At 38.1% G+C, this 26,253-nt stretch overlaps 1 protein-coding gene across 3 annotated transcripts in view; it reads left to right on the forward strand.

The window, feature by feature from the left end:
- The window catches only part of RASSF6 (Ras association domain family member 6), a 53,325-nt gene that overhangs the window by 24,389 nt on the left and 2,683 nt on the right, over window positions 1–26,253 (forward strand). For all 3 annotated transcript variants that reach the window (XM_006770650.2, XM_015568413.1, XM_006770651.2), the window contains exons 3-8: window positions 5,227–5,305; window positions 7,683–7,819; window positions 16,321–16,418; window positions 18,014–18,198; window positions 24,131–24,232; window positions 24,554–24,605. In XM_006770650.2, the coding sequence (XP_006770713.1) occupies window positions 5,227–5,305; window positions 7,683–7,819; window positions 16,321–16,418; window positions 18,014–18,198; window positions 24,131–24,232; window positions 24,554–24,605 (653 nt within the window). The remainder of the gene's footprint in view (window positions 1–5,226; window positions 5,306–7,682; window positions 7,820–16,320; window positions 16,419–18,013; window positions 18,199–24,130; window positions 24,233–24,553; window positions 24,606–26,253) is intronic.

A 26,253-nucleotide genomic window follows, 5' to 3' on the forward strand; every position in this document is an offset into this window, starting at 1 on the left:
TCAACCACTGAGCCTCACTGGCCTAGCTCAAGTTTCTTCTTAATACTGTGAAATTACTCCTTAATCTTTAATCTTTTTGGTCTTATCAGAGTTCTAGGAGTTGAGGAACTGAAAAAAAAAAAAACCTGACATTTCTATCCACTAATGGCTGCAGGGCCATATTGAAAAGATGAATAGCCCAGAAAATATGAATGTTACAAAATGGCTAAAAGCAGCTAGAGAGTGGTCATGTGGTGGAAGCGAGATAGATCTGGTCATATTACCTTATTGATTAGATTTGGATTTCATGGAACTCCCAGATTCTTCTCCCCGTCTCCCAATTTTAAAATGATCAGCTATCTATCAGCACTGAAGAGGGAGTTCCGGCCTCAGGATAGTCTGCTTGGAAGAACAAAGCAAACAAATCACAGGCGCCCTCACCCCAAACAGCAGCAGAGTCAGGCTACCTTGGCAAAGCTGCTAGGGGTCCCTTCCTTTTCCGAAGGACAGCCCCTTCAGAGGAAGGCAGGATGAGTTAGGCAACTTGGAGCTCCCTGTTAATGTAGGCTTTGCGTTTTTACTTCAGTCAAGACAGTCCTCCTCTTTCCAACTTCTCAGTTTTCACTCAGTAGAACCCGGTCCTCATTTGCAATGGAAATGTGAATGACCTGCTTTGCTAACTGGGAAGGTCTTCATGCAAAGGTTGAAAGGTTTTCTTCCCTCATCATTTGAACCAGGAGATGAGGCCACAGGCAAATTAGACCTGGGGCTGGGGCCGCTTCTGGAAGGGGGGCTGCAGACATTTGCAGTGTTAATTCCAGGATTCGAGTGGACAGGAATGAGGGGTGAAGTGGGTTAAGAGAATTCTGCTCCTGCTTGCAGATGTCAGCAATATGGAATAAGGACACATTTGTAATATCTTATTCAATAAAGGGAAAAAAAATGGAATGACGATTTGTCTTGGCAAGCGGCTTAATGATAAGCCTGTACCTATTCTCTGTTCTCTTTTCTAGTGCCATTTTTCCCCAAACATGGAGGCATTTGCATTATGTCTTTATGGAAGTAAATTTATGAAAATATTATTAATGAATTATGCCCTTACTCTATAGAGTTTGGGAGGTATACAGAACTACAGCACATAAAATAAAAAATCCGACCTTAATTCCAGCAAATAATCAATTTGTTACTTTTCCATGTTTCACTCCTAGTTGTTTTGTAAAAACATACAGTAAGTTTAAATTGTTTTTGTGAACCTAACATGCGATTGTTCATGTCATTGCTAAAAGTTAACATTATGAACAAAATCAATAAGGAGGGGGGGGGGACTTTTTAAAGGTAAATAACCTGTGTAGGAGAGCAATTTAGTGTTTTTATTCTGCCTTGGTTTTTCATATCTTTGCAGAGACTTTTACATGTTTGAGGTTCCTGCTGTTAAGGCAACACACAGAGCGGAACTTTTCCTAGCGCTGCTGCCTCCTTGCAGTTCAGTGGCTGCCTGACTTGAAGCCTGAATATTCTTAGCAAGACTCCGAGAGGCAGAAGTAACACAAACTCAGAAAGCACAGCCATGGCCAAATGTGTCTTTGGTGGCTGCGTGGGCCGTATTTTTCTCTGAGGTTTATTTTGTGCCGTGTGGCAGTCTCTGAAGTTTGTGCTGAAATACAACATACACTAGTTCTGGCTTGCCTTCCGTGAATCCAAGCTGTAAGGGTCACTAGAAAAGAATGGGGCAGGGTTTTTTGTTTGTTTGTTTCTAGGAAAGGGATCCGATATCCACTTAATTATGCCATGAATCACTAGTGAAACAAGAGAAAGAACTCTTATTCCAACTAGTATTTGGCACCCACTCTATCTCTGCAGGGCATAACTCACTTCTGCATGTCGCGCCATCCAATGTCCATGCACATTACAGTTTTATAAAATGGTTTCTTCCAGGCAGCTAAATAGCGTGATAAGATTGAGGAACTCACTTCTTGCTAAGTCTGTTATTCATGGCAAACGTCAGATTGTGGGTAATTCCCATCTACTGAGCAGCTGCAATCCACGCCACAAAGTGCAAAGTACACCTAAGTTTTACAGTTGATCCATCATGACTCATTAAAATTGAGCTGGGCGCCTTAAAGGAACAGGGACCCTGGGCTCTCCCCTGCATCCTTCCTCTGCACCTGTCACTCCCTGATAAGTCTCTCCCTGGCTAGCACTCTTCCGGGAGCTGTAATGAATAATTCTGGGTGTCCATCTGCTTCTATCAGGATCCCCTCTCTGCGCTGCCAGTGCGTGGTGCCTGCTCCTGTCCTGGGGGAGCTTATGGTTCTGTGTTCATTTAGTTAGATGTCCAGCTTACATGGAAGTTTGCCATCCCTTAGTTTTGTAAAAAATACAATCCAGATGATATACTGTGTGATGTTTTCTAAAAGAACATCCAGATCTTAGAAAATCAATTTCTTATCTATCACTCATAAAATAGGCTGTTTGAACCTTCCATCTACTTCCTGAGTTTCCTACGACTTCTATATACCAGAGATTTATAAACTGAGAAGATGGGATATGGAATCCATTGCTTATCGCCCACTTTACAGCTTTGTTAGGGCCTGGACAGTGGCTAAGCATTCTGGTTTGGGCTGGATGAGTTCTTTGGGGGCTGAGAGGGAAGGGTGCTCTTTACAGGCTGTTTGAACCTTGCATCTACTTTCTGAGTTTCCTACGACTTCTATATACCAGAGATTTATAAACTGAGAAGATGGGATATGGAATCCATTGCTTATCGCCCACTTTACAGCTTTGTTAGGGCCTGGACAGTGGCTAAGCATTCTGGTTTGGGCTGGATGAGTTCTTTGGGGGCTGAGAGGGAAGGGTGCTCTTTTGGGGGATCCATATAAACATTTAAGTGTACCCTAAAATCTATTACAATTACCATTGACCAGTTACAGTGTATCTTAAATCGGTGTCTCTTTTCCTGACTAGGGACTGCCTAGGTAATTCTTGGTGATTACCTTTGGAATTCCTAAACTGCATAATCCCTATACTTATTCTAGGTCCCTTTAATACTTTAATCATCCCATATATTTGGGGCATCTGATCACCTTTCCATGGAACATAGCCTTGCTCCTGTACCTCTGCCCCAGTACTGTTGCAATGGTCCTACTCTTCTTGCTGCATCTTGTCCTGTCCTGAAATCTGTTTCCCATGAGTTCCCTAGTGGCCCTTAGCATCATCATGTCTCTTTCTTGCCAAGGACCTTCAGTAGCTGCCCATTGCCTGCAGGGTGAATTCTAAGCCTCTTAAAATAGTTCACAAGGTTCCTGTCTGCTTCTTCAGCTCATGGCTCACCACTCCCCATTTTCCGTGTTATACTCTTAGAATCCCAACTCTTTGAGCTTTCTGCACAATGACTACAGAAAGAGCTGCATGGCCTTGTTAATGTTTACTTTGCCTGGTAAGCTCATCACACTTTCCTGGTTCAATGCTCACCCTCCCATGTTTGTTGAAGATCTTCTGTTCCTCTAAGCTCTCACCCACCCTCAGAATATGACTGCGGCCTCATGATTGTGCTCACACAGTGAATGAATGAATGACCATTACTACAGGTCTTCTGATAGAGCACATAATTTGAATCAGTCAGCAGAGGATCAGTAACAATTCAGCTCTTTGTGCCCCGTTGTTTCATCAACTGTATAAACAAATCATCTTCAAAAGTTCCTCTGGTCAGGTACCTACAGTGAAAATGCGATGATTTTTTAATACTGTATTTGGAATGCACTCACCATTGTTATAGTTGTTCACCTAACTTCTGAATTTTCTTTGCTAAGTCCTTGCTTTATTGCACCATTAACTTACCTAATTTTATCTTAACATTATTTTACTGAGCTCAACTCTTCTCCCACACTCCAATATCCTTCAAAGTGCCATTAATAGTCAGCAAGATCCTGCCTGTGGTGAAAAGAAGGATGGAAGACTCCTTTGGTATTCAGTTACCCTGTGTTACACATGGCTGATAGGTTGGCCGGCTTTCTCTCGATAGAGTCAAATAATACCATATCATAGGGGTACATATTTCAGGCTTTGTGGGCCATCTGGTTTCTCCCACAGGACTCAACTCTGCAGTTGTTGCAGGAAAGCAGCCACAGACAAGCCAACTAATTAGTGTGGCTGTATTCCAATAAAACTTTATTTATAAAAAAACAGATGGCCCAGGACTACTGTTTGCCAATTCCTTGGGTCATTTGTTTGCCAATCCCCTGAGTTATTTCTGTGGAGGGAGAGTCAGTCAGATTTTGTTTGGGTACAGAAACACTTTCCAAATAGCTTGTTCCCAGAGAATAACTTTTCTAATTATACATAATCCTGAGGTAAATACTTTGGAGGATACTTGTATTTTACCTTATTGTGCGGTTTTAACAGAAACAGAAGCTGAGGGAACAAGGTTACGTAAAAATTCATTGCTTTAATAACAACTCTCACAGCTCAGCATATCAAGAGTTGCATCCAGCATGAACCAGAAATGTCCGTTTGCTGCCCTGACACTCAGTAACGAGAGCTGGAAAAGTGTTTGTGATCTTCACCAGGACTGCAATGTTTAGGAAATATCTCACAGCAATGACTCCAAGGGAGCCAAATCAGTGTGCTCAGTGCTACTTAGAACAGAAATATTTACAAACACTAAAATTCTAAAGTACCCCAGTTGGGAAATGGAATGGTATAGCATACAGGAATTCTAGAGAAATTTTTCTTTTTTCAATATTGAAATGGAAATTTTCTTTTTAAATATATTTTTAATTGTTGATAGTATTACAGATATCTCCCATTTCCACCCCCCCCCCTTACCCCTTTTTCCCAGCCCCTACCCATCCCCCAGGTCTTCACCACCCTATTGCCCTTGTCCTTGGGCTATGCATATATGTATATAAGTTCTTTGGTGGTTAAATGTTGCAAAACAAAAAAGGAATGTAAAACCAAATGTCTATTTCATGGCTGCCTTCTGCTGTAGAACACTCTCCTCACCACTTTTGGCCAGAGTCATTTCCTTTCTTTGGTTATTTATTTATGAATTAGCACCTTTAATATTTATTTGCGTCCTAAGAAGCCTTCCGTTTTCAATGACCTACATTAATTTAAAATGACCGATGAGTAAAGATTCCATTGAACCATTTCTTTCCATCTCATACCTTCATGTTGGAAGTACCATTATTATTTTTCACCATTAGAAAGCCTAAGACTGATTGTAACTGAATGTATTTTTTTTTTTAGGGAACAACTTAATTCTTTATTGAAGAACTATAACATTTTTTATGCAAATCAGGAAAATCTGCATATTTCATATGCACAGGTAAGTCCATGAAAAAATGAAATACAGTTGATTCACAGGAAAAATAAAATTCGATAAAGGTCCAGAGGAGCTGGGATGAGTTGGAGTTTATAAGCCAGTAGCACAAATGGTCTGAGAAACAGGTTCATCTTTAAGTTGATCATAATTTTTTTATGCATATCACAAAAATCCCAGTCCTGGGACATCAGTAACTTACTCAGCATTTTGGGGGAAAAGGAAAGCGTTTAAAATAACTTTAATAACATATTTGCTTTCAGCAATTCTACTAGAAATCTATCCTAATACATTCTTACAAATGCACTAGGATGTATACAGAAAGCTGTTCACAGTGATATCATTTGTAATGGAAAAAATTTGAAGATATCTTAAGTCTCTATCAATGGAGAGTTATTCAATAAATCATAACTATATGGCATATCTGTAACATAGTCTGATTTGGTTGTTAAAATGCATGAACATTAAAGCACATGTAAACCGGGTCATAATAATACATTTTCAAATGTTAAAGAAACAGTTCAGGAAAGTCCTGAAGCTAGAAAACATTTTCAGGGGTGCAACTTAAAGGCTACTGTACACATTGACTTTAAATCTTCTTCCTTCCTTCCTTCCTTCCTTCCTTCCTTCCTTCCTTCCTTCCTTCCTTCCTCCCTCCCTCTCTCTCTTTCTCCTTTCTTTCTTTCTTTCTTTCTTTCTTTCTTTCTTTCTTTCTTTCTTTCTTTCTTTCTTTCTTCCTTTCCCCCTTCTCCTTCCTTTCAGTTGAATGCCTCATTCTCCACAGTCTTGTATTCTAATGCTGCTTGCTTCCCATTTTTATAATATCTTCCTGGTCCCAGGGAATATTGTAACTTTCTAATATTCTGGTTGAAATATTCAAATATGGTGGTCGAACGCTGACTTTAGGTCACCATGATTTGGCTTAAATCTGCATTTGGGACAGAGGATATTTACAAAACAATTGGATATTTCAATTAACTCCTCAAATGTAATGATGTACAGAAAAACAACAGATCCCTTTAAAAAGAAATGGACCAAATTTAAAATAATTTCAATGACTGAGAGATCTCTTGTTGGGGTCAAGCCCCAGCAGGTCCAGGGGTTCCCATAGGTGTGGACAGAGTTGGCAAAGAAGGAAGGACACGGAGACAGCGTTCAGTTGACCAGCATAGCCAGGTTCTCAAGCCAGGTTCTCCAGCCAGATTCTGTCTTTATTCTCCTGTTACATCTGTATTTATACCAGTTGATTTTAATCCTATCCATTCTATTCCAAAGGTAGGGCGTTTGTTATCTCCATTCCAAGGTCACTACTATATTGTTCTGTTAAGCTACAAGGAAATAATTGAAGGAGATTATCCTAAGTAAAGATTATGTAGTTTAAGCGTGACTGCTTGTAGTTAAAGTGATTAACTACCCTCCTGGCACTTAATTAAGGGGTTTTACTGATTCACTTCCTTAGTCTGTTAATCCCTAACTCCAGGGAAAAAATCCCCACCTGTGAAAACAACCTTTCTCAGAGAGGTGACCTTGGTTAAAACACATAGTGCTAAGAAAGAGAGCAAACATATTAAGAACAGTATGCCATACACCCCAGGTCCCTTGAAACATATGCTGTGCAGATGTTTCTTCCCTGCAGCAACTATGTCAAGCAGCAAGGATGGACCAGCTTCCGGCAATCTCTAATATCTATAATTATAAAAATATATCTGTGAGATCTCTAATATCTTCTATAATTATAAAAATATAAAATTTAGGAAAAGTTAAACACTTTAAGAAAATGATGATTTACATTTTAATTTAATAGTTCCCACAGAATTCATGATGTTTAGAAGTTTGTTTTGTGCTTTCCTCATGCTGCTTAAGTTCTAGTAGGCAGACAAGAAACAGGAGTAAAATGTATGGTATATCAGATGGTGACAATGGCTGTGTAGAACATCAAAGTGGGGAAGCAGGCTCCAGAATCTAAGTGGGGTGGGGAGGAGAAGTAAAGATATTTACTTATTCAGTGGGGAGGAGAAGAATTTAACCATAGGCTCTGAATGACGTGAAGGAGTAAACTTTGCAGAATCATAGAATTCAGAAAGCGTTTTACCATACTGTGCCCTCTGATGGGCATGTCATCATCATTGTGACCTACTTCACTGGGTATAGCTGTTTTCAAAAATAAAAGAATTTTTCCTTCCTTTGTTCAATATTCCCAACTTAAAAAAATCTTCCAATGCTATAGTAGAATTATTTTGAAGATAAATTGAAAAGCCAAACAATCCCAGTTAGAAATTTATTAAGATGCTTTACATTCTTAATTTCTACATGTTCAGTTGAAACATTTACTGTCTATAGATGATACAAAAACAATGTTTGAGATGATTGGTTTCTTCCCTAGACTGAAGATGGTAAGCTAATTGTTGAAGGAATGTTGGACATTTTCTGGGGAGTAAAACGGCCTATACAGCTGAAAATACAAGATGAGAAGCAAATCCCTTCTTTTACTGTGAAATCACCAGATGTCTTTTCCAAAATGTAAGCTATCATTTATGTGTTTAACTCTTTAAATAATCTCCATGTTTACCTTTATCGTATGCACTCTTACAGAAGGGAGGTCTTCTAAATGCTCACATACAGTCTCACTGAATCCCTTATCAACTCTATGAAGTAGGTGTTCCGAAACCAGAGCTCTGAGTTCAGTAATTATGCAAGATCTCTAATCACTATGTTAATAGTTTGGAATTACTGTCCAAAACATATAGCGGAACTGGACTGAACCTCACCTCTACAGGCTGGAGAGCCCGTGCTCTTGATCTCTCTGCTGAATTGCTTCTCTCCTTGAAGGCTGCATGCCTTCATTGGAAAAAATAAAATGTATAGATATGTATAGGCAAGGTTTCATTAGCCCTGGCCTACTCTCTCTCTCTCTCTCTCTCTCTCTCTCTCTCTCTCTCTCTCTCATACACACACACACAAAGATACAAATTTAAATTTCTCTTGAAACAAAGGACTCTTTCTGCTTTCTGGAAAGGAGATTTAATTATGCTCCACCTGATTGTCCTGATCCTGTTCAACAAGGCACAGCAAGTGTATTTGAAGCTCAGTTAATACACAAAACAGTTCTCTGGGTGGGTTTATGCAACCATACCTTGAATAAAATAAGTTGGGCTGGTTTTTTCATTACCTTTCATTATTTTTAGAAAAGCAAATAAATATTCTCAAAAGGAATCATATGTATATGTTTTTTCTGTATTCTTCCTCCCACTGGCCCATCCTACATTCCTTTTTTTATTTTAATTTTTATTAAAGCATAATTGGTATACAATATTATATTAGTTTTAAACGTACAACATAGTGATTCAACATTTATGCATCTTACTGTGTAAACAACACACTAGTCTAGTAACCATCTGTCACTGTGCATACTTATAACACTATTATTGACTATACTTCCCTTTATCTTTTTCACCCTTTCCTCTACCTTCCTTCCCTCTGACAATCATTAATTTGTTCTTTGTTTCTGCGTCTGTTTTTCTTTTGTTGGTTCATTTGTTTTGCTTTTATAAATTCCACATGTAAGTGAAATCATGCAACATTTGCCTTTACCTGTCTGATTTATTTCACCCAAAATAATACCCTCGAGGTTCATCCATGTTGTCTCAAAATACAGGATTTCATTCCCTTTTTTAAATTACTGAGCAATGTTGCAGTGTGTGTGTGTGTGTGTGTGTGTGTGTGTGTGTGTATGTGTGTGTCCTTTATTCAATTATATATTGATGGGTACCTAGTAACTTCCATGTCTTGGCTGCTGTAAATAATGCTGCAGCAAACATAGGTGTGCAAATATCTTTCCAAATTAGTGTCTTTGTTTTCTTTAAATAAATACCCAGAAGTGGAATTGCTGGGTTGTATGGTAATCATAAAACTCTTAAAAGAAAACATAGGTGGTACACTATTTGATATAATTCTGAGTAATATCATTTCGGATATAACCCCTAGAACACGGGAAACAAAAGCAAAAATAAACAAATGGGACTTCACCAAACTAAAATGCTTCTGCACGGTGAAGGAAACCATCAATAAAATGAAAAGACAACTAAAAGAATGGGAGAATATACTTGCAAATAATATATCTGGCAGGAATTGCTATCCAAAACATAGAAAAAACTCATCCAACTCAATAACAAAAGAATGAACAATTCAATCAAAACATGGGCAGAGGACATAAAAAGACATTTCTCCAAAGAAAACAGACAAATGGCCAAGAGACATATGAAAAGATATTCAACAGCACTAATCGTCAGTGAGGAACTACTTCACACTGTTATCAAAAAGTCAACAAGTGACTTTTAACCAGCAATGGTGAGGATGTGGAGAAAGGGAGTCCTTGTGCAGCCATTATGGAAACTTCATGGAGAGTCCTCAAAAAGAAACTAAAAATAGATCTTCTATCATCCAACTTCCCTTCTTCTTTAATCCTTGAAGTTGCAACTCATCTCCCTTTTGTGTCTGCGTGAAGATACTAAACCTTCACCTCACTCATCCTCCCATCTATAGGTAGATGGGCAGAGTTCTGGCAGAGCAGAGGAGAGGATGGAGAGAGAGCTGCCGGGACCATTTCCCCAATCTGGTCTTTGACACAATCCAGAAAACACAGCTTACACCATGAGGGAAGCTCCGCTTTTCCTTTGAAGAAAACACTGAAGCCCCACTATGATTTGCACCTTGCCGATCTTTCTCTAACATGATGCTCCAGCAAGTCTGAACATTTTTCATTCCCTTAACATAGCATACAGTTTCCTACTTCACTAGCTCTCTGCGTGGAATCTACTTGCTTTTCCACACCTATTTTCAGACTCTCCTACTGATCCTTGTAGATTCAGGTCAGATAACACATTCCCTAGAAAGCCTTTTCTGACACCTCAGTCTGTACTAGATGCACTGACAGCTTTTCTCTACCATTTCAGAGCATGCCACTGCTTACATTGTTATGCGCCTACCTCCCCCTCTTCCTTTGGGTTCCTCAAGCATAAGGAGAGTATCTTATTCATCTCTGCTAACCCATTACGCAGCAGTGTGCTTGACACGAAGAAAGTACTCATTATAGTATCAAATGAAGCCCTCGGAAGCCTAGTGGTTAAATTACCCCTGTTGTGAGAACTTCTGTACATATACTACTTCTGACTAGTCTTCCACCCAAGCTAAGGATTGCCAATGGGCAAAGGGTCCAGGACTTATGGAAGAGTGGAAGGGAGACCACAAACGTAGGCAGCCTGATGAAGCCCTGCATCCCTCACCTTCAGGTACTATGTGATTGATGGGGCTGATGATTCTAAATGAGTAGGAGCAGCATTGAAAAGGTGAAGTTACCCTTGGGCCCTGCATTTAGAAAACTGTACAAGATATGAATTTGGTAAAATTAGCTATCATTCTTCAAATTACCTTAGAACTCATTGCCAAGTTCTCTGAGCAGCCAGCTCCGTTTGATGATTTCATTCATGAAAACTTGATAAGTATGGGACATTATGGGACGGTGTAAGGGGATGCAGTAAGGCATTGTATTGTCACATTAAGCCGTCATTTTGAATATCCCAAGATATTTTTTAATGCCTCAATTTAAACTAAAAGGAACTTGTTCCTATAAATCCTGAATTTTGGGATAAGTTTTAAGAGTCCAGGTAGAGAAGGCAATAATGATGCCTCTCCACTTACTGTAGCAGGTTATGAATGACTGTCCTCAGGATGCATTTTCATGGACTCCATTTTCACCTTTCAGTGTTTATCAGAGCATTCCTGTGAATCAAAAAGGAATTATCTCTTTAATTTAAGATTGAGAAAGAATTCCCTAGAAAACTGCTTTATTTTTACTACAGTAATGAGAGCTAAGGGAGAATGTCTGAGTGCACACTTGCAATGTATCAGATATTTCTGGTGGGTGAGAATTGTCAGAAAAAAACCCCACTCCTCTCTTTTGCCCACATGGAGCAGGAATAGAATCAGTCGCAATTAATTAGCCAAGAATCCCTCTTGGGAACCAGCTGAACACTCAGCAAGAAGGTGCAGCATAATTCGGAAGGTCTCCCCCCTGGCCTGGGGTTTCCTAGTGGGCTGCAGAGCCACCTAAGGTTCTCCTCTTTGTTTCACTCCAATCCTAGACACACTCATTCATTTAAATACTGAGCTCAAATGAAATTGTGAAATGAAATGGACTGTTCCCTCACTCCGTGGGACTGCTCTCATGTTCCCTTCCCCATACTGGGTCTCTCTGGGCAGAGCTTACACCTCTGCAGTCACAGGATCACAGATTTGGTAGCTCCAGTGGCTGGATGTGGAGTGAAAAAAGCAGAAGTTGTGTTCTCAGCTGCAGGAAGCACTGCCATCTTGCCTTTCAGTTCACCCTTTGAGAGAATCACCAGTCTGTTATGCTAGTTTGTTTTAATTACATTAGAAGTGAGTCACACTGAGTCAGCTTAATGGGAGTGGTAGGAGCTTAAAATAAATCAGTTTGTTTGAGCTGTGACCACTTGTAATCCTTTATGGAATGAATTCTATAGACAGATCTTTGATCTCATATCTGGTCCAAGTACTTTCTTTTGGAAATTTAAAAAAAAAGACGGCCTTATTATGCTTGTTTGTATCAGTTTTTCTTTCTGCTTTTCATATCTTTCCAAAGTCAGATATGACTTGGCACATTTCGGACAAGTCATAGTGGAATGAAATAAAGAGCAGGAACTGGACAGGTGTACATTTCAATAATATCAATAGTGGGGGGCGGCGTTTCTTACAATTTGGGTACAAAAGTGATATCTATTTGCCTATCAAATTTCCACCTCCTTTTTCTTTTGCAACTTACTAGAAAACCTACCCACAGTTTAAATTTGCTAATGGTATACATCCTGAAGCTTGGTCAGAGCAGTGCAAACAGTCTCCTGCTTGGGCAAGTGAAACTATTTGATATTACATGAAGTTGTAGTCAGTTTTCTTTGGAAAACTCTTGGTAACTGCCCTCCAACTTGGTCATGTGCACAGTTGTATATGTTGATACTTCAAATTATACAAACCAGAGCTAAAATTGGCGTAGTCTCCTAAGATGGTAGGAAGGAAAGGGAGTTAAACACTGCTTATATTGAGCCATGTTTGCCTCCCTGTAGTAGTGTGACACCACTAAGCTATAGAAACTGAGAATCATGTCAAGTCTGCCAGGGTTCCCAAGAATGTGTAGTACATTACTGGTCTTGCGTTCTTGCGCTTTTCATCTCCCCCATATGAAATAGCATCAGGTTGCTTTGCCTTTTTAGTTTCTGTTTTTCTTCGGTAGTCTGTTTTTTCAATTGCTACCCCTTTTTATGATAATTATATCTTTCTCCTTTGTCTATTAATCTTCTATTGTGCAAAATGAATAATTTTATCTATCATAAGAATAGATTCTGAGTCAGGACCTGAATACTTCTTTGAGTTAAAGTTATTACTCATGGTTTTTGGACATTACACCATTTGTTTTGACTGACTATATGTTAGATAGTTGAGTTCACTGGAAAATTTGTCAACAAATATGTCAGGAACCCCTTATTTCCTTCCTAGGCTATTGTGAGGCTGAAATGATATAAAAATTGTAAAAAGACTTCAAAATAATTCAAAGATCGAGGAAAAAAGAATCACATTTATTCATATTCACTAACACTAGTATTCTTTTTAAAATTTTTATTGAATTTAATGGAGTGATATTAGTTAATAAAATCATACAGGTTTCAGGTTTACACTACTAAACCTGTATATTGTACATCTGTATATTGTATTGTGTGTTTACCACCAAAAGTCTGATCTCCGCTGTCACCACTTATCCGCCTTTACCTTCTTACTACCTCCCCTCATTCCCTTTCCCTCTGCTAATCACCATACTGTTTTCTGTATCTATGAGTCTGTTTCTATTGTTTGTTTCTTTATTTTGTTCATTAGATCCATATATAAGTAAAATCATATGGTATTTGTCTTTCTCCAACTGGCTTATTTCACTTAGCATAACACTCTCCATGTCCATCCATGTTGTCGCAAAAGGTAAAATTTTCTGCTTTTTTACAGCCAAGTAGTATTCCAGTGTGTAAATGTACCACAGCTTTTTTATCCACTCATTTACTGATGGGCACTTGGGCCGTTTCCAAATCCTGGCTATTGTAAATAACACTGCAGTCAACATAGGGGCACATATATTCTTTTAAATCAGTGTTTTGGATTTCTTCGGATATATTCCCAAAAGTGGAATCACTGGGTCATAAAGCAGTTCCTTTTTTTTTGGAAACTCCATACTGTTTTCCATAGTAGCTGCACCAATCTGTATTCTCACCAACAATGCAGGAGGGTTCCCTTTTCTCTGCATCCTCGCTAGTACTTGCTGTTTGCTGATTTATTGGTGATAGCCATTCTGGCAGGTGAGAGATGATATCTCATTATGGTCTTGATTTGCATTTCTTTGATAATTAGTGACATTGAGAATCTTGTCATATGTCTATTGGCCATCTGTATATACTCTTTGGAGAAGAATCCATTCAGGTCCTTTGCCCATTTTTTAATTGGATTGCTTGTTTTTTGGTGTTGAGTTTTATAAATTCCTTATAAATTTTGGATATTAACCCCTTTTCAGATGTATCATTGGTGAATATGTTCTCCCATTCAATGGGTTGTCTTCATTTTGTTGAGGGTTTCCTTTCTTTACAAAAACTTTTTAGTTTGATGCAGTCCCATTTGTTTATTTTTTTTCTTTGCCTGAGGAAACATATCAGAAAAAATACTGCTAAGAGAGATGTCAGAGATTTGACTGCCTATGTTTGCTTCTAGTACTTTAATGGTTACAAATGTTGCATTTAAGTCTTTAATCCATTTTGAGTTAATTCTTGTATATGGCGTAAGAAGGTGATCTAGTTTTATATTTCCGAGTGTATATGTTCAATTTTTCTAGCACCATTTATTGAATAGACTGTCTTTATCCCATTGTATGTTCTCACCTTCTTTGCCAAATAATAATTGCTCATAAAGGTGTGGGTTATTTCTAGACTATCTATTCTGTCCCATGCATCTATATGTCTGTTTTTCTGCTGGTACCATGCTTTTTTGATTGCTATGGTTTTGTTATATAGTTTCATATGAGGTAGTTTGATTCTCCCAACTTTGTTCTTTTTCTCAAAATTGCTATTTGGGATCTTTTGAGGTTCCATGCAAATTTTTAGAATATTCGTTCTAGTTCTGTGACATACACCATTGTTATCTTGATACGAATTGCATTGAACCTGTAGATTGCTTTAGGTAGTATGGACATTTTAATGATGTTGATTCTTCCTATCCATGAACACAGTATATGCATCCACTTCTTTGTATCTTCTTCAATTTCTTTCTTCTGTGTCTTATGATTTTCCAAGTACAGGTCTTTCACATCCTTGGTTAAATTTATTCCAAGGTATTTTTATACAGTTGCAAATAGGATTGTTTTCTTAGTTTCCCTTTCTGCTAGTTCATTATTAGTATATAAAAATTTAACTGATTTTTAGATATTTATTTTGTATCCTGCTACTTTGTTGGATTAATTTATCAGTTCTTGTAGTTTTTGATGGAATCTTTAGGATTCTCTCTATATAGTATCATGTCATCTTCAAATAATGACAATTGTACTTCTTCCTTTCCAAATTGGATGCCATGGCTAGGACTTCCAATACTATGTTGAATAAAAGTGGTGACAGTAGATACCCCTGTCTTGTTCCTGATGTTAAGGGAAACACTTGTAGTTTTTGCTCACTGAGTATGATGTTGGCTGTCATATATGGCCTTTATTGTGTTGAGGTCTGATCCCTCTATTCTCACTTTGCTGAGTGTTTTTATAATAAATGGGCACTGGGTTTTATCAAATGCTTTTTCTGCATCTATTGAATATGTGATTTTTATCCTTCATTTTATGTAGAGTATCACATTTATCAATTTGTGGATACTGACCATTAATATTAATAAGCATTTTTTGTTGCAGCCAGTTAATCCCATAAATACCTTTTGGGTGAATATTTTTTGGTCGTAAGGAAAACAGACATTATGAAAGAGATTTCAGTAGGAAGAAGACTAGTCCTATCACTAATAGTATGCATTAACCTAGTCCTAGAGAGATCTGGGGATAGCCTAGATCTCTAATGGTTCCTGGACCATCATGAAGTAGATACAGATAATGGTGATTATGATGAGGATGACAGTGAAGATGGGGACAATTATGATCATTTAACACATACTGAGTGCTTGGGCACTGTTTTAAGAATTTTATACAAATTAACTCAATCTGCTCAACCATCTTATCCAGCTCATCCTAATATCATCTCCATTTTATAAAAAAGACACAGAAAAGATAAGTAACTTTTCTGAGGACAGATAAACAAACTAAAGATGATTGTTGAGCCACCTGGAAAAAAATAAGCAGTTGCCTAGTTTTATTTATTCTGGGCATTAGGATGCTTTGGAAATAGTTAGCATCCCATATAAATCATAATTTTCTAGAAAAGAAGTTTCCATATACTTTCCTCCTATGTAAATTGCATTCTTCATTGTAGTCAAGACCTTAACGATAGGCACTTTATTATTTCGGAGCCACTTTACCTAACAATGCTTTGGAAAAAAACCAAACAGGAACTCAATGCAGGTTGACAGAATGAACACTTTTTGTATCTAAACTCTCTTGAGAGCATTATAAGATCTCTGTATAACAGGTTATGTTGGTTTCTACCACTTCCATTTGCACATCTATTTTACAGAACCTGTGTAACCTGTGTTTCAGTGTATTGAACTACTGTGTCAAGATATGTTCAAAATAAGTAAAGGAAGTATTTAAAACACATGCTGTCCACTCTGGTATAAATATTATTTTAATAATGTAAAATTGTTATAAATAAGGGTGATATATTTACCTATAGAGGCCCACAGTACTAATATAAATGCTGTAAGTCTGAAAACCCTCATGGACCTCAATATGAATGAAATTGATGTCACTTATAAGATTTATTATTTTTCAGGGGAATGACACGCTGGGGAGAATTTGATGATCTTTATCATATTAGTGAACTGGACAGGACTGAGATTCCAGTGTCTGAAGCAATGAATTCCCAGGAAGGTCAGTGTCAAACTGTTATTAATGAGGAGACTTTACAACATTAATCATAAATTCTCTGAAGTCTAACATTTTACACACTACTACATAATAAACTCTTATTTTATGTTTTTTAAAAAAGGCTTTTAGGAATGCACCAATTTAAATCACTATAGTTCTGATATGATGTTTAAGAACATTACTTAGTTCTAGAAAAATATGATGGTTTTTAAAAATTACATCAAGTCACTTAGATTTATTAAATTAGGGAGAGCTAAAGGCTTGAATTAAGTTTGTTCTCATAAAATGGTTCAATGTTTTCCCAAGGATTAGGATTATTTATTATATTCAGTACCTTTTTATGTTAGGCCATGCATCTCAGACTGAACTTCACATCATTTTAGAAGTTGACCATTTTAGTTAGTAGATATTTACATAACATTGCTTCTCAGAAAGAGGCAGATATACTGAGGTCACTATTTATATTTGAAAGAGTTGTTTCAAGCATTTGTTTTATTTATTTTTTATTTTTTAAAAAATATATTTTATTGAGTTTTTACAGAGAGGAAAGGAGAGAGATAGAGAGTTAGAAACATCAATGAGAGAGAAACATTGACCAGCTGCCTCCTGCACACTCCCCACTGGGGATGTGCCCGCAACCAAGGTACATGCCCTTGACTGGAATCGAACCTGGGACCTTTCAGTCCGCAAGCTGACGCTCTATCCACTGAGCCAAACCGATACTCATCTAAACCTTTGTTTTAAAAAGAGAGAAATCTACTTGAACATCGAATGAGTTCATATCAGTTTGCCAAACCAATGGAAAATGCCAGCACCTATAAAAATGGCATCAGTAGTAATGACAATAATAATTTATGTGATAGTAATTACACTAACGGCTATCACTTACTGAGACTACTGAGTGTCAGGTATGATATCTTATATTTTATAGAGATTTTTGTTTTTGTATAATATATAGAGATCCAAGAAGGAGGGTGACTGAGGCTGGGGGCGGGTTCATGTTTCTGGTGGTGATATTACCAAGCTGGCTTCAGACTGAACAAGGGTTTCTGTTGACATTACCTTCCTGAGTCTACCAACAACTTCCAGTGTTTATTTATTTTTCAAACTATTCTTAATTCAGCTTCCTCTGCTTTCATGTAACAAATCATATTCTATAACAAACATGATGTCCTTCCAGGATTCCCTGATCCTTGTCTTATGGCCTCTTGACATCTTTTAGATAAGGATCTTTCTAATTAGCCCCTCGGAAAAAAAATACTCATCTAAACCCAGGGGGTTGTCAATATCTTGACACCAAAAATAATAAAAATCTCTTTGTATTTGAGGACCAGTGCTAGAGAAGATGAAATATCTCATGCCTATTTCATGATGCTCTAATTACAATAGAAAATTATTTAAAATCTCAAGGTAAAATAGAACACAAGTGCTGCCAGCAGACCTTATTCTTACACAAGAGCATTGCTATTCCCTCACTGTTTAAAAGCATTAGGGTCCATTGCTTAGTCACACATTACTAAATATATACACAAATCCACTCAAGATGCAAAGAGGTGGGCGGCTAAATGATATGTGCCTATCATCTTTATTCTTCCCAGATTATTTATCTTATCACAGCAGCACACTGAAGCTTCATGCAGATGCAGAGCCAGAATCTCCATTGCTCTATAGAACCATGAGTGAAGCAACCCTGGTGAGAAAAAGGATGAAGCCTCCAATGATGGACAGAAAAGACAGACAGAAACATAGAGCCTCTATTAACGGACACTTTTATAACCATGAAGTGAGTTATAATTCTATTAGTGTCATTTAAAAGAGTGTTGTCTATTATGCTAATAATAACATGCAATTCATCTTACAATTAAAATAGTAATAGCAATAGTAATAGTATATCTAGCTAGAGGCCCGATGCATGAAATTCGTGCAAGAGGAGGCCCTCCTAGCCCTGGCTGCCTCGGCCCTTATAGCCCCAAGCTGCCTCGGCCTTTGCAGCCCCAGCTTCGTCCGGGAGGTCATCCAGATGGTTGTTCTGTTGTAAGGCTGATCTGTCGATTTGCATGTTATGCTTTTATTATTATAGACTAGAGGCCCGGTGCACGAAATTAGTGCATGGGTTGGGGGAGGTCCCCTCAGCCCAGCCTGCACCCTCTTCATCTGGAAACCCTCAGGGGATGTCCAACTGCCGGTTTAGGCCCGATCCTGAGGACCGGCAGTTGGACATCCCTCTCACAAACCCCCAAATCCCCCCCCCAGCCAGTCTGGTTGCCCCTACCTGCCCCTCTGCCAGCCTGGTCACCCCTCACTGCCCTCCTCTACCGGTCTCGTCTCCCCTCTGCCCACCTCTGCCAGCCTGGTTGCCCCCAACTGCCCCACCCTGCTGGCCTTGTCGTCCCTCACTGTCTCCCTCTGCTGGCCTGGTCGCCCCTCACTGCCCCTCCTGCTGGCCTGGTTGTCACCAACTGCACCCCCTGCTGGCCTGGTCACCCTTCATTGCTGCCCTCTGCCAATCTGGTCACCCCTCACTGCCCCCCTGTCGGACTAGTTGCCCACACAGCCTTCTGTTCGGTCATTTGATCACCCCTCTCTGCCCCCCCGCCCCTGCTGGCCTGGTTGCCCCACACAACCTGCTGTTCAGTTGTTTGGTCATCCCTCACTAACACCCTGCCGGCCTGGTTGCCCTATGCATCCTGATGCTCAGTTGTTTGGTCATTCTTCACTAACCCCTGCTGGCCTGGTAGCCCCATGCAGCCTGCTGCTCAGTCATTTGGTCGTCCCTCACTAACCCCCTGCCAGCCTGGTCACCCCACGCAGCCTGTCAGTCGTCCATTCAGTTGTCTGTTCGGTTGCGATGGCCCCTGGCTCTTTATATATAGAGATATTTATTAGGAACTCTGTGTGTTATTGATTTTTGATGAATTATCTCATTAATAAACTGCAAAAATGCTATGAAATAGGTACCATTATTTTCCCTACTTTACATACAAGTTAATTGAGGTTCACAGAGGTTAAGCAACTTGTCTTAGGTCACACTGCTTTTAATAGTTACTTTGAACTTGGACCCAGCTTTGTCTGACTCCAGAATGCAAATTCTTAGTCATTCTGATGGATGAACCTTATCTAAGTGGCTGGTATGTGCCAAGCACTAGCAATATAAAAAGGAATTAGTTTATGCCTTTGCCAGATAGGAGCTCAAAATATGGGCAAAGAAACAAATACAATGACAAATGTTATTAGAATAATATAAACGCTACAATAGAGTTTTATTTAAAGTACATTAAACAGCCCTGGCCAGGTGGCTCAGTTGGTTAGAGTGTTGTCCCTTGTGCCAAAAGTGCCTGGGTTCAATTTAGGACATGTATGGGAGGCAACGGATCAATGTTTCTCTCTCTCTTTCTCTTTCTCTCTCTCTCAAATCAGTGAACATATCTTCAGGTGAAGATTAAAATAATAATAAAGTACATTAAGCATTAACATTTAAATTTTGTAAAAGTCCTATTTACACCAATAAATCAGATTTCTCATTTTCCATGTTCCCTTCCAGGTCTATAGAAATACGCGTCATTTTCTATATAAGTATAGCTGTAGTTTCGATATAATTTGTATTCTGAGTTTTCATTTGATGTGTGTTAAATTTGCATGTGCTTTTTCATGCTATTTGTAAGACATCTCACTTATCAGTAACTCAGGGTAGAAAATGTATTATTTTTCTAAGGCAAATATTTTTCATGTCATGTATTTTAGCAATCATTCATCCATACATTGAATAAATACTTCAAACGCACTTACTCTGTGTCAGGCAGCACTCTAAGCTCTTTTATATAAAATACTAGAGGCCTGGTGCATGAAAATTCATGCACTGGAAGGGGAGTCCCTTAGCCCAGCCTGTTCCCTCTCACAGTCCAGGAGCCCTTGGTGCAGGAGGCGACCCAGCAATCAGGGGAAGTGGATGCCCCCATCACACATCTGCTGCTGCCACAGCCTGCAGTGCAAGCCTCAGCCAGCCCTGGTTACCTGAGCCTTGGGCAGCCCTGGGCAGCTGGGCAGATGCCATCTGAGGCTTGCCTGCGCCTAGGCCAACCTGGGCAGCTGGGCAGCCGCCATCTGAGGCTTGCCTGCGCCTTGGGTTGGCCCTGAGCAGCTGGGGGGCTGAGGGGATTGGGGAACTCTGGAGGCAGGCGCCTGGCCTTGCTGATTACCTGCCACCCCAGCAGGGCTAAGAGGACTGGGCACCACCATCTTGTGGCTGTAGGCACCCTCATCTTTGAGGGCATGGCAATTAATTAGCATATTCCCTCCTTATTGGCTGTGGCACACCACCTTTGATGGTGGGGTAGTCAATTAGCATATTCCCTCTTTATTGGCTGTGGGTAATGCCATCTTTGAGGGCGGGGAAGTCAATTAGTATATTCCTTCCTTATTGGCTGTGGGTGCCGCCATCTTTGCGATGGTGTGAGGGTCAATTAGCATATTCCCTCTTTATTAGATAAGATTAACTCATTTACTTTATACTTTTTGCTGTAGGGCTTTCTACCTTCGTCCTTATTCTTTCATCCTTGTGAGGGTATCAGTATTGTGCCTTTGGAGACTGGGGGGACAAACCTCTCTTCTGAATGCTTTGTTTAAATTAGACTTTATCAATATATTTTTATGGATTTCAGAGAGGAAGGGAGAAGGAGAGAGATAGAAACATCAATGAAGAGAGAGAATCATGTATCGGCCGTCTCCTGCATGCCCCCTAGTAGGGATCGAGCCTGCAACCCAGGCATGTGCCCTTGACCAGAATTGGAATTGAACCCAGGACCCTTCAGTCCACAGGCCAATGCTCTATCCAGTGAGCCAAACTAGCCATGGCTGATATAGTCTTTAAATGTGTTTTTATACCATGAAACCTCTTAGTAATGCCAGTATTGTTAGGCTATGGATAACACCCATATAGATGCCTACCTATTTGTGACTCATTCATACCTTACAATGTCCACAAACATTGAATTTTCTCCATACTTAACAAAAACTTATCCCAAACATCCTCCATGTATATACTTTGATGTTTATTTACTGAATCTCTCAGTATAGGACTCATCTATCTAACATTCCATTAAACCACCCCAAAATCCATTCATGTCCATGTCTGCTGAACACACCCCATTTCTACTGTCTTAGAACACTTTGAGATTGTACACATAAATGAGGTATATGGAAATAAACCTTTACTTAATGTTCCTTTTTATTTTAAAATATACATTTAATCGCATTTTTCTTACATTCTGCTACTTAATGAGTGAGAACCTTTTTCTGTTTTTTCTGCTGTGAAACACCTGGAATCATATTTCCTTTGAGATCATAAGTTATACATGTACTACCTACCAACTACCTACCTTGTGAGTCCCTACTCACTACTGCTTTATGGTTGTTTTTGTTACTACTGTTGTTTTATTTTTATTTTTTTCTCTTTGCAATTCAGTTTGGGAAGTTTCTTTTGACCTAGCTTTAAGTTTATTGATTCTTTCCTCTGCTGTATTGAGTCTACTAATGAATTCATCAAAGACAGCCTGCATTTATCATACAGTGTTTTTTATTTCTAGCATTTTGTTTAGATTCTTTCTTAGAGTTTTCACTCTTTTATTCCATTACCCACTTGATCTTGCATGTTGTCTGCTTTGGTCGTCAGAACTAAAAGCATATTAATTATAGTTATTTAAAATTCACTGTCTGATAATTCCAATATCTGTATTATAGCTAAGCTTGATTATGATTTTCATTTCTCTCTAAAGACTGTGGTTTTTGTCTTTCTTGACTTCTAACTTTTTTTAAAAGCCAAACATGTACCAGGTAGAAGAAACTGAGGTAAGTGGGCTTTTCATGTGAAGATGTATGATAATTGAAGTTAGGCTCTCTTTAAGGTTTTCTGTAGGAGGCTTCAAATTCTTGTTTTGTTTTGTTTTTGTTTGTTTTTTTTTGTTTCCCTAGTGACTTTTGTTTTCTCTACATACTTCTCCTCAGAGGAAAATCTTTGTCTTGCTCCTCTTTATACTGTAATCCATTGATGTTATTCTTATTCTGAAGTCCTGTTTGAGTCGTTTTCTCCACTCACTGTTCTTTTTTAAATTTTGAACACATATTTATATCATAATAAAGTTAATTTTGTCTATCTATAGTTGTTATAAGAATTAAATTTGTATAAAGGGCTTAGAATAGATCTTGGCACATAGTTACAACTATGCTAAATAATTGTTTGATTGGAAAACATAAAATAAAGAAAAACATTTACTTGAGAATTCTATGTCATTCTTTGGAATTATATCATTACTTTTATGAATTATATATTGTGCCTCATTAACACTAATTTGCTTATATATTGACCTACTTAAATAGACAAATCAGCCCTCGCCTAAGTACCAACATATCTTAAACCCTGTGTACATACGTAACCATGAAATATGTATAAGTTAGGGAAATCCTAGCTAAACAAATATTGGTCAGCATTTTCCAAAGTGTGTCATTGACTATTAATAGGTATACTTAAAAAGGATATTATTTATAAGAATAATGATCAAACTGAGAGTGAAAAATTCATGGTTATATGTTTACTAGAGGCCCAGCACACGAAATTCATGCATGGGTACTGTCCCTAGACCTGGCCTGCGATCAAGGTCATCTTCCCTGGCTGTCTGCAGCCGCCCCCCCCCCGCCGCCCCCCGGTTTCCCATTCGCCATCGGGCTCTCAGAGCCTGCTAGTGGAGGGGTAGGACCAAGGGTTGGCCATTCCCACCTGCTTGCTGGCTCCGTCTCTTGATGCTGGTCACCCTGTGTGTGGGGGGAAACCAGCGGGGAGGCAGCCTTGGCCTGGCGCCGCCTGCGTCTGCCGCCACCCACCCCTGGTTCCCTGTTCCCCATCCAATGATCGGAACCTGCTGGCCAGGGGAAGGGACTGAGAGGTTGGCTGGCAGGCCCAGGGCCTATGGTCTGGAGGAAGTTCCTGCATTGAGCGTCTGCCCCCTGATGGTCAGTGCGTGTCATAGCGACTGGTCGTTCCACTGTTTGGTAAATTTGCATATTACCCTTTTATTATATAGCATTATAACATTTTTTATGGTACATTACTAACCCCTAAGAGGAATGTCTCAGACTTATCTGACCACACAAACCTTTTACCAAATATCATCTAGAAGGCAGACTCTTGAATAGAGCAATTTATGGGAAATACTGTTCTAGATTTTCAATTGGTAGCACTTTTACTCCAAACCTTAGTTGAGATATAGGCTGAACCATATGAAACTGCCAACATTGGATAATTTCTGACCAATCAAAATGAAGTGATTTTATAAGGTTCAAACTGAAAACAATTTAGAACAGTTATTTCTAATGAGAAGGAAGATGCGGCATGTGTTTACAAAAGTATATTCATGTTAATTTTCATTTGTTTTTATAATAGTTAACTTATTTTGAAATCTTAAATTATACTAAAGAATGGTGTAATTATCTAGTGAAAATACTTTGAACATGTTCAAATAATGTTTACCTAAGTTACTCTAGAAACAATATAAGGTTGCTTAAAAGGAGACATAATATTCAACAACAACAAAGAAAGCAAAAACAAGAAAACAAGCTTTTTATAATGGTGACCTTGGATTTTTTTTCCTTGCCCAAAGAAGGACAGTTTCAAAATACTTTGATGCAATTTTAAAGACTTATATGACAATCTTTTTCTTTTTTAGACATCAATTTTCACTCCAGCCTTTGAATCAGAAACTAAGGTCAGAATAAACAGTAACATGAACACTGAAGAGGTAATAAAGCAACTTCTTAAAAAATTTAAGGTAATTTTTATCACTGAACTGTGGTATAAATACCTTGTATATAATTTAACTATAGACACATTAATGCTTTTGTCTGAAAAAGACCTATGAACATGTAAATCTAAAATCACTGTTCAGTTCTTAAGAATTCTTTCCTATGTGTGACACCTTTTATTAATTGTGCCCTGAGAAATTACATTATTCCCAGGGAACAGAGATGGTTTTATGCTTACAAATGAAAAAATGAAAGTGAGGACATGGGTACATAATTTGGGTCTGATTGGCTTAGAAAACATCATATGGCAACAAATAATTCATGTCTATTTTTTTTTTCACTGACAGATTGAAAACAGTGCCCAGGATTTTGCACTCTACATTATTTTTGCAACTGGAGGTAATAAAACTTGATCACCCTTTTTACATGTCTGCTGTGTGATACAGTTTTCTGCCCATAGGGAAGGCAGGAGAGCAGTTTACTCCATTTGTGGAAGAATGGGAGAGAAGAAAGAAAGGAGGGGAGGGTGTTTTAGAGGAACCAAAGATAAGGTATCCTGGAAGAGTTTATAATACAAAGAAGTTTGCTTGTTGTCCAAACATTCAATTATCTGAATGGTGATCAGAGCCCTTGAGAATCCATAAAGTTTCCCAGGAACTGTATCAGGAACTATTAAGCATTTAAGTCATCGTTTCTCTCTATACTCGTTTTTTTTTGTTTGTTTGTTTGTTTGTTTGTTTGTTTTTTTTGGTTTTTCCTTCTCACTGTAGCTCTTACTGGAGTCATCATTACAGATCATTTTTCTCTGATCTTGCTTTTATCTCTTTCTTAGCAGAATGCCTGACACATTGTAGGAGTGTTACTCTTTCTCAGTAGAGAAACATATTCGGAACTTGGCGGTAGGGGGTAAAATGTTAGAACCAGGGCATTGGGAAGGTGCTATGCATGGGATGCTAGGAGCAGCGAGTGAGAAATTAGAGAAAACCCAAGGTGATATTCAAATGTTTGAAAACCTCAAAATTGAAAAAATTGAAATGTTGTATCCCAGGTTATAATTTAGGTGTCAGAATGTCTCAGCCAGAAATAAGTAAAATAACACATTTTGATGTCAAAATAACTATAAGAAAATTAAAGGTGGCTCTCAAATATATTAAAAAGTTAAAAGCTTAAATATAAGAAATATATATAAATTTTTAAAAATTCTAAAGATATATATACATATATATATATTTCTATTCTACTTTAGGAAAAAATTGAAAGGTTTAAAAAGGTAGAAACATGTAAAAAATATAAGCAGTAAATCATGAAGAATAACAGAAAAAATAATTAGTACCTAAAATATCAAAGAGTTCTTGTAACCAATTCAATAAAAATAGAAAGAAGTGTGATAAAGCAATTCAAAGAATAAAAAATTAAAATGACCAGTAAAGATTTTTCGGAAAAGTCTTAAACTCAAGGAAATACAAGTATTCAAGGAAATTCAGTAGTCAAGGAAATGCAAGTTCAATCCACAATGCAATATTATCTCACACATCAGATTTGGCAAAATGTTTTTAAATGATTCTATCTCTGGCTAGTGTAGATCAAAGTAAAGGACACTTTCATGCAATTCTGGTAAAATTTATGACTGTCTATGCTTTTTCAGAGCTCATCATAGCAGTATTTATTAAAATTTACAGTATACATATGTATTACTTCTCCCAGCAATCCCACTGGTGAGAATTTATTTCACAAAAATAAAAACACTAATATCTACAGATTTATGTGCAACACTGTTTATAATAACAAAAAGCTAAAGACAAATGACTTATCATAGGAATGATTAAATAAGTGATTATTATTATTCAGACATTAAATGAAATGAGTTAGATTTATACAATCTGAATGGAGGAAATTCTATAATATACATTAAATGAAAAATGAAAAATGCCTTAAAAATTTATACCGACAACCCCAGTTTTGTAAAAGAATTATACATTCCTATTTAAGTATGTGGTATGTATGATCATATGATCAGGGAGAAATGTATGGAATTATAAATACCATG

This window comes from Myotis davidii, unplaced genomic scaffold (genome assembly GCF_000327345.1).
Source record: "Myotis davidii unplaced genomic scaffold, ASM32734v1 scaffold905, whole genome shotgun sequence".
Lineage (NCBI taxonomy): Eukaryota > Metazoa > Chordata > Mammalia > Chiroptera > Vespertilionidae > Myotis > Myotis davidii.